Genomic DNA, 7,500 nt, shown 5'->3' on the forward strand with positions numbered 1-7,500 from the left:
CCTAGGCAAAACGTAGACATAGGGCCGTCATGAATTACATTTGCTGCCATTTTCCACTTGGAGCAGGCGTCACTCTTAATTATTTAAACTCTGAGGGTGCTGGCCCAAATGTTCAATTCAATGTTTCAAGTAGGAGGGTGCACCTTGCATAGCTGTGTTTTTATTGCACAAACGCGCTTCGGCGTGTGCCTTCTTCAGTGTGCAACAAAGTAACAAAAAAAAAACATGCAGCCTCCTTCTTGAAACATTTGCTGCTATTTAACATGGTGGTTTACTGTTAGAGGCCCTCCCAGAGGGACAGATTTGGTGGGGCCTTAGGCAACTGCCCTGTCTGCCTATTGGTAAAACCGTCTCGAGTCGGCATGTTTCAATGTTCTGTTGTCTTACTAAACCGCTATTGAGGTAAAGTTGAGGTAAAGTTGAAACACCTATAGCTGCATCCTGCTCTATGAGTAATTACTGTATGAGTCCTGCAGGAGTTACAGTATATCAACCATCTAAAGCAAATTTGTTTATCTTGGTCTCAGGAGAGATGAACAGACCAAGGATATGGATCACTGGAACCATGTCGTGTGATCTGAAGAGACCAAGATAAACAAATTTGCTTTAGATGGTGTCAAGCATGTGTGGTGGTAAACAAGTGAGTTTTACAAAAAAGGTGTATCCTCTCATAAGCCAAGCATGGTAGTGGGACTGACATGGTTTGGGGATGCATGAATGCTGTCAACATTGGCAATCTGAAATACACCTAAAAGAAACATGCATGTCAACATGCACTGTGACTACTGAAGCAGATCATGATATTCTCCATAGGATTGCATTCAAATCTCACACCAATCTATTTAAGCCAGATGCAGACTCAAAATTTAAAAGTTCAATGCAAAGAAAGGTTGAAACGCACACTGATGACCTCCCTTGTCATCCCTTTTCCTTTCGTTTCATTTCGAGACGATTCGAGCCAACATAGCCCCTTCTCTACCGGATTTTAATCTGGGGTGTACTCACTTTTGTGAGTACATGTTCAAACATTAATGGCTGTATTTAGTTTTTCTCTGAGTGAACAAGAAATGTAAGCGGTTAAATATGTTGTTAAAAGGTCACTAATCATTGTGTCAAAGTGAAATTTCTGGCAATGCTTTCCTATGAAAAGATATACTCAAAAATCTGCAAAACTGTGAGGGGTGTATTCACTTTCGTGATATACTGTATAAGTCATCATTATCCCTTATTTTTTCCTTAATGTCTTAATAATTTCAGGTAGGCCTATCCTTAATTTCATCCTATTAAATGAAGCCTATTTTTTGTCCGGATGTCCTCTCAATCATAAACTACAGTGACAATCCAGATGACAATACAAGATAAACAATAAGCATGCAACACCCACACCCACACCCACACCCACACCCACACCCACACCCACACACACACACACACACACACACACACACACACACACACACACACACACACACACACACACACACACACACACACACACACACACACCATGTGTTGGATTAATATAACACATTTGACAGCATGAGAAATGCTGAGCGGTTTCTGCTTGGGCCATTTTGTGTGATTGTCTGTGGTGGTTTAGTTGATTGCTGGGGTCATGGACATTGCCCCTCAGTGGTCCAGAAAAAGCCCGGCTCTCTTTTGAAAATAACACTGAAAAAAGGGGCCAGGGGTGTGCGTGTGTGCGTGTGTGCGTGCGTGCAAGCGTGCGTGCGCGTGCGTGCGTGCGCGTGCGTGCGTGCGCGTGCGTGCGTGCGCGTGCGTGCGTGTTTGTGTGCGTGTGTGTGTGTGCGCGCGCGTGTGTGTGCGCGTTTGTGCGTGCGTGTATGTGTGTGCGCGTTTGTGCGTGCGTGTATGTGTGTGTATGTGTGTGTGTGTGTGTGCGTTTGTATGTTCGTGGTGTTTGCCTGCATGTCTGGAATTCTGTGGGAAGGCCTATTTAATCATTTTTTATGAGCATGTTTGTTTATGTATACAAGCATGTCCATAGTTTGCATGTACTGTACAGTGTATGGAAGTACATATTTCAATGTTTGTCTTTGCGTGTGTGTGCGTATGAATGAATGAGTGAGTGTGTGTGTGCATGCGTGTATATATGCGCTTGTGTACGTGTGTGACCGTGTGTGTGTGTGTGTGTCTGTGTGCATCCGTGTATATGTGCATGCGCTTGCGTGCGTGTGTGTGCTTATGTCTGTGTGTGTGTGTGTGCCTGCGTGCATACATACATGTGTGTGCGTGCGTGTGTGTATGCGCGTGCGTGCACTTGCGTGTTTTGGGCCCGAAGGAGATGAAGGATGGGAAGGTTGTGCCATAGACTGCCTCCCTCCAGTTGTTCAATGTTAACGCTCGCATGGACTAATAGCCTGGGAATCAGAGTTCAGCCCATGGCCATAACTCTGTCTTTAACTGCTGGCAGTTCAGCCCCGAGAGTGCCGACCTCCCCTCACCATCAGTCAAACTCTCACACACATACAGGCATTAACAAACACACAGACGCACACGCACACACACGCACACACACGCACGCACACGCACGCACACGCGCGCACACACACACACACACACACACACACACACACACACACACACACACACACACACACACACACACACACACACACACACACCAGGGCTTGACACTGGCACCTGCCAACCGGCCAAATGCTGGTAAAACTTGGCTGTGGCTAGTAATACTTTCAGTGTCACTAGCCAATTTGGCTGGCAGTTTATTCTTTGGTATGACATACGCATCATAGGAGCCCATATTCTGTTGTTTTCCCTTGTGCATCAATTGTTTGTATTCAAGTTCAAGAAAAAGCCTAGTAACTTAGTTTCTGTTTGCTCGATATACTTCCATGTAGAAAGCTGTACACTCATCTTGCTTTAGCACCTCATCTTTTTATGTTAGACGTAGGCTACACTTATCATAAGAAAAAAAAAAAACAATAGCCTATAAAATCTGTGGCTAGTGGAATACCTGAATGGCTAGTGACTTGGGAAAACCACTAGCCACAGTGGCTGGTGGGTGAAAAAGTTAATGTCAAGCCCTGACACACACACACACACACACACACACACACACACACACACACACACACACACACACACACACACACACACACACACACACACACACACACACTAATGCACACCGACCTCCCCTTAACACACACACAAACACATTTGCGTGTCCACACACACACACAGACTCACCGCATGCATTTCACACGCCATTGCCAGAGTTTCAGTAAGCGATGATACGTTTATGTTTCAGCACATTAATTTCAGAGCCAATTTAACTGTCCCAGCTGTCATGAAAGCCTTCACAGGTGTGTGTGTGTGTGTGTGTGTGTGTGTGTGTGTGTGTGTGTGTGTGTGTGTGTGTGTGTGTGTGTGTGTGTGTGTGTGTGTGTGTGTGTGTGTGTGTGTGTGTGTGTGTGTGTGTGTGTGTGTGTGTGTGTCTGTGAGAGGGTCTGTGAGAGGGTGTGTGTGTGTGTGTGTGTGGGGGGGTGCGAGTGTTTTGGTGTGTGTGTGTGTGTGTGTGTGTGTGTGTGTGTGTGTGTGTGTGTGTGTGTGTGTGTATGTGTGTGTATGTGCGTGCGTGTGTGTGTCTTTGTCATGTAACATTGTTTTTTTTTCAAGGCTTTGTTGTTTAGCGTGACTGTGTGTGTTCTCTGCAGAGGAAGACTCTCCTGGCCCTGGATAAGGAGGATGAAGAGGAGAGAAACAAAACCATCGAGAGCCTCAAGACGGCCCTGCGCACACAACCCATGAGGTAAACTCATGCATGCATGCATTCTCCCTCTCTCACACACACACGCGCACACAGGAACTATCGATTGTGTAATCTAATTAAATAACTGTCTTTGATCAATGATAACTCATGATGACCTCCAATGTTGCGCTTGAGGCATTATTTGGTGTTTTGCGTACGCTTGGAGACACTAGCTCAAGTGCATGTAACACACACACACACACACACACACACACACACACACACACACACACACACACACACACACACACACACACACACACACACACACACACACACACACACACACACACACACACACATTACACACACACACACTGTTTGGGGAGTTCATAGCCTACTGTGTGGTTGGAAGCTAAGGCCATTCATCATCGTTAAGAGTCTGCTAATAGCTGGTTCATCTCCAGTCTTTGTGCTGTGCTCTAATGCACCGCTGAGCCCTCTGTTTCCTCTCAGCCTGGGCCCACACAGAGAGTTTAGGGCTCATAATAGGACATTCCATAAGTCCCACACCTACTGCACTGCCACTGTTGTTAGTGTAACTGCAGACCAACAATCACAGCACACACACTAGGACAAAATAGCCACAGGCAGCCCCGAAAATGTTGGCGCCTGAATGCACTTTGAATGGAGATTTTAGATGCAGCGCACAGTAACAAATGCAGTACAACCTCAATACACCTCCCAAACAACAGCGTTCAATGTAGGCATAACGCAAGACAAACAGTAGACAACACAATGTAAGCAAAGCACGACTCAGACATAACACAACAAAAACACAGCCACATACACAGTACAAAGAGAACAGAACGCAAACACAGAATGCAACACAAACACAACTCAACGCAACACAATTCAAACACACTGCGCTGAGACGCACACAACTAACCAAGTATTACATGAAAACACAGCACACTTCAAAGACACTGCAGCAGACACAACTCACATACCACGGACAAAACACAAACACGACAAAGCACAACAAAACGCAGGGCTTCATAGCATAGATCAATGCAGCATATTACATCACTGAATACACAAACAACCCCCAATGCCAATGATTTTGGCCCTTGGGCCTTGACCTTTGACCTCTTTGACCCCTGAGGTGTTGGTAGAAGGTCATAGATGAACTGTCCTCCGACTCTCCCAACTCTGTTTCTCTCTCTCTCTCCATCCTGTGTGTTTTCGCTGAGTGAAATGGTGCCTGACCGTGACGTGAAGATGTTTGTGTTTCCAAAGGCCCATGTTTGCCCGGCATCAAAGCGGGACATTTTTCGGCACTCTATTAAAGCCGGGCGATGTTTGGACACATGCACGTAATTGACGTCCGACCTGTGACCTGTATTTTCGTAGTGCTGTACAAACGAACGGAAGAACTTTCCCCATTTCATTTGTTTTTCATTAGCCTGTAAGCAGAGAAGAATTTGTTCAATCATTGTAACTGTAGAGAGATGTTTCCCCTCTACTCTCTCTGTTCTGTTTCGGATATCAGCCTTCTTGCATGTAGATATTCACTGATTGCATCGTAATTCCAATTCACAGATTGTTCATTGTTTTTCCAAACCACAATAGAAATTGTGCAACCTAATTATACACCTGCAAAGGGGCTGATAAAAAGACAACACAGGTTGATTTTTTTTGTGGATTCAAGGATCATGTTTTTGATTTGACCTTGGCAGGTTTGTGACACGCTTCATAGACCTCGATGGGCTGACCTGCATCCTCAACTTCCTGCGCACCATGGACTATGAGACGACCGAGTCTCAGATCCACACGTCTCTCATTGGCTGCATCAAAGCCCTCATGAACAACTCGCAGGTACGGCACCTTATCTGCCACTCTTGAACAACTTGAACAAAATTAATTGAACATGCCACTAATGACCAAGCCATTTGATACACGTTTTAAAAGGAGCATGGTTCTCTTACCTTATAGGAAGAAAGTGATGCTTTGTTTTTTTGTTTTTTTGTTCATGTGTCTTTCAATATTATAGACCACGGGCTCTTCAAATTGTTAACAAAAGCTAAATAAAAGCTTTTTTCCTTGAACGTGTTGCAAAGCCATATTAACAACTGCCAATCCAGCAAAATCAAAAATACTGTATATACTATATAGCTGAGGCTACATCAGTGGTCTCAAATTATTTTTCCGTATGGCCACATATAACACGCATATACAGTATGTTTTGATTTGTTCCAACCTCATGGCGGGCAAAATGCTTGCCATGCCCGGGCCGCCAGGAGACCACTGGGCTACAGTACATCCAGAGGCGATTCTAGTGTCAGTGGGGGCCCCAAGCAAAAACCCAAAAGAATGAACATTCGAAACAAATCGGCCCTATTATAGTTTAAAGTTGAGCTGTTTTTCACCATGCACTTGGTTGGGGGCCCCAAGCGGCTGCTTGCCTAGCCTGGTGACAAGATGCGCCTCTGAGTACATCCTCCTGAATGGAACCGTTCCCCACGTTCTGCCCTTAGGGCCGTGCCACTCTTGGACAACTCTTGAACATGCCACTAATGCACAACCACAAAATGCTAAAACAAAAGCCATTGTCCTTGAACCTGCAAACCCATTATTAACAACTGCCAATCGAGCAAAATTGAATATATGTTGTATATATACAGTATACTGTAGCTTAGGCTACATCAGGGGTCAGGAACCTTTTTGTTGGAGAGAGCCATAAACGCCAAATATTTAAAAAGATTTGCCAAGTTATTGCTTTTATTGATAACAGATAAGTATAGGGTTGCCAACTGTCAACTTCTTTATGGTGAATGTCTGGGAGAATTTTGTATTTCTTAAATGTAATTTCCAGCATTTTAACACTTTTTAACCTCCCTTGTCCCGTTGCAACTCAATATGGAACTTTTATTTATAAATACAGGACGATTCCATATTTCAAGGGATGGTTGGCAACCCTAGATAAGTAAGAGCCATATACAGTTCCCAAAAGAGCCACATATGGCTCTAGAGCCATAGGTATTTTTTGAAAAAAGGTTCGCACACTTCTTTGGATTTTTCTTCTTGAAGTTATTTTTTCATCTTTTTATTTATTCTTCCATTGGCAATGACGTTTCGACCTCTCGGTCTTCCTCAGATTCCAATCAGATTCTATCTAGAGCCATAGGTCCCTGACTCCTAGGCTACATCCTCCTGAATGTAACCGTGTCCCCACGTTCTGTCCTCAGGGCCGTGCCCACGTCCTCTCCCACGCGGAGAGCATCAACATCATCGCCCAGAGCCTGGCCACGGAGAACGTGAAGACCAAGGTGGCGGTTCTGGAGATCATGGGGGCCGTGTGTCTGGTGCCCGGCGGACACAAGAAGATCCTGGAGGCCATGCTGCACTACCAGAAGTTTGCCAGCGAGAGGACACGCTTTCAGGTGAGTGTGTTGTGTTGTCTTGTGTTTTATTTTGTAGCGTTGTCTAGTGTTGTCTTGTGTTGTGTTGTGTTGTCTTGTGTGTGTCTTTTGTTGTGTTGTTATACCAGAAGTTTGCCAGCGAGAGGACACGCTTTCAGGTGAGTGTGTTGTGTCGTGTCGTGTCGTGTCGTGTCGTATCGTCTTGTCTTTTGTTGTGTTGTCTTGTGTTTTATTTTGTAGCGTTGTCTAGTGTTGTCTTGTGTTGTCTTGTGTTGTGTTGTCTTGTGTGTGTCTTTTGTTGTGTTGTTAGGGTTTACCCCATTAAGGGTTCTTGTACATTACATT

General features: G+C 44.8%; 1 protein-coding gene across 3 annotated transcripts in view; it reads left to right on the forward strand.

Annotated features, from left to right (window-relative positions):
* daam1a (dishevelled associated activator of morphogenesis 1a) overlaps positions 1 to 7,500 on the forward strand; it is a 148,561-nt gene that overhangs the window by 96,639 nt on the left and 44,422 nt on the right. For all 3 annotated transcript variants that reach the window (XM_063183601.1, XM_063183600.1, XM_063183602.1), the window contains exons 5-7: positions 3,699 to 3,793; positions 5,473 to 5,611; positions 6,982 to 7,176. In XM_063183601.1, coding sequence (XP_063039671.1) covers positions 3,699 to 3,793; positions 5,473 to 5,611; positions 6,982 to 7,176 — 429 coding nt within the window. The remainder of the gene's footprint in view (positions 1 to 3,698; positions 3,794 to 5,472; positions 5,612 to 6,981; positions 7,177 to 7,500) is intronic.

This window comes from Engraulis encrasicolus, chromosome 19 (genome assembly GCF_034702125.1).
Source record: "Engraulis encrasicolus isolate BLACKSEA-1 chromosome 19, IST_EnEncr_1.0, whole genome shotgun sequence".
NCBI lineage: Eukaryota > Metazoa > Chordata > Actinopteri > Clupeiformes > Engraulidae > Engraulis > Engraulis encrasicolus.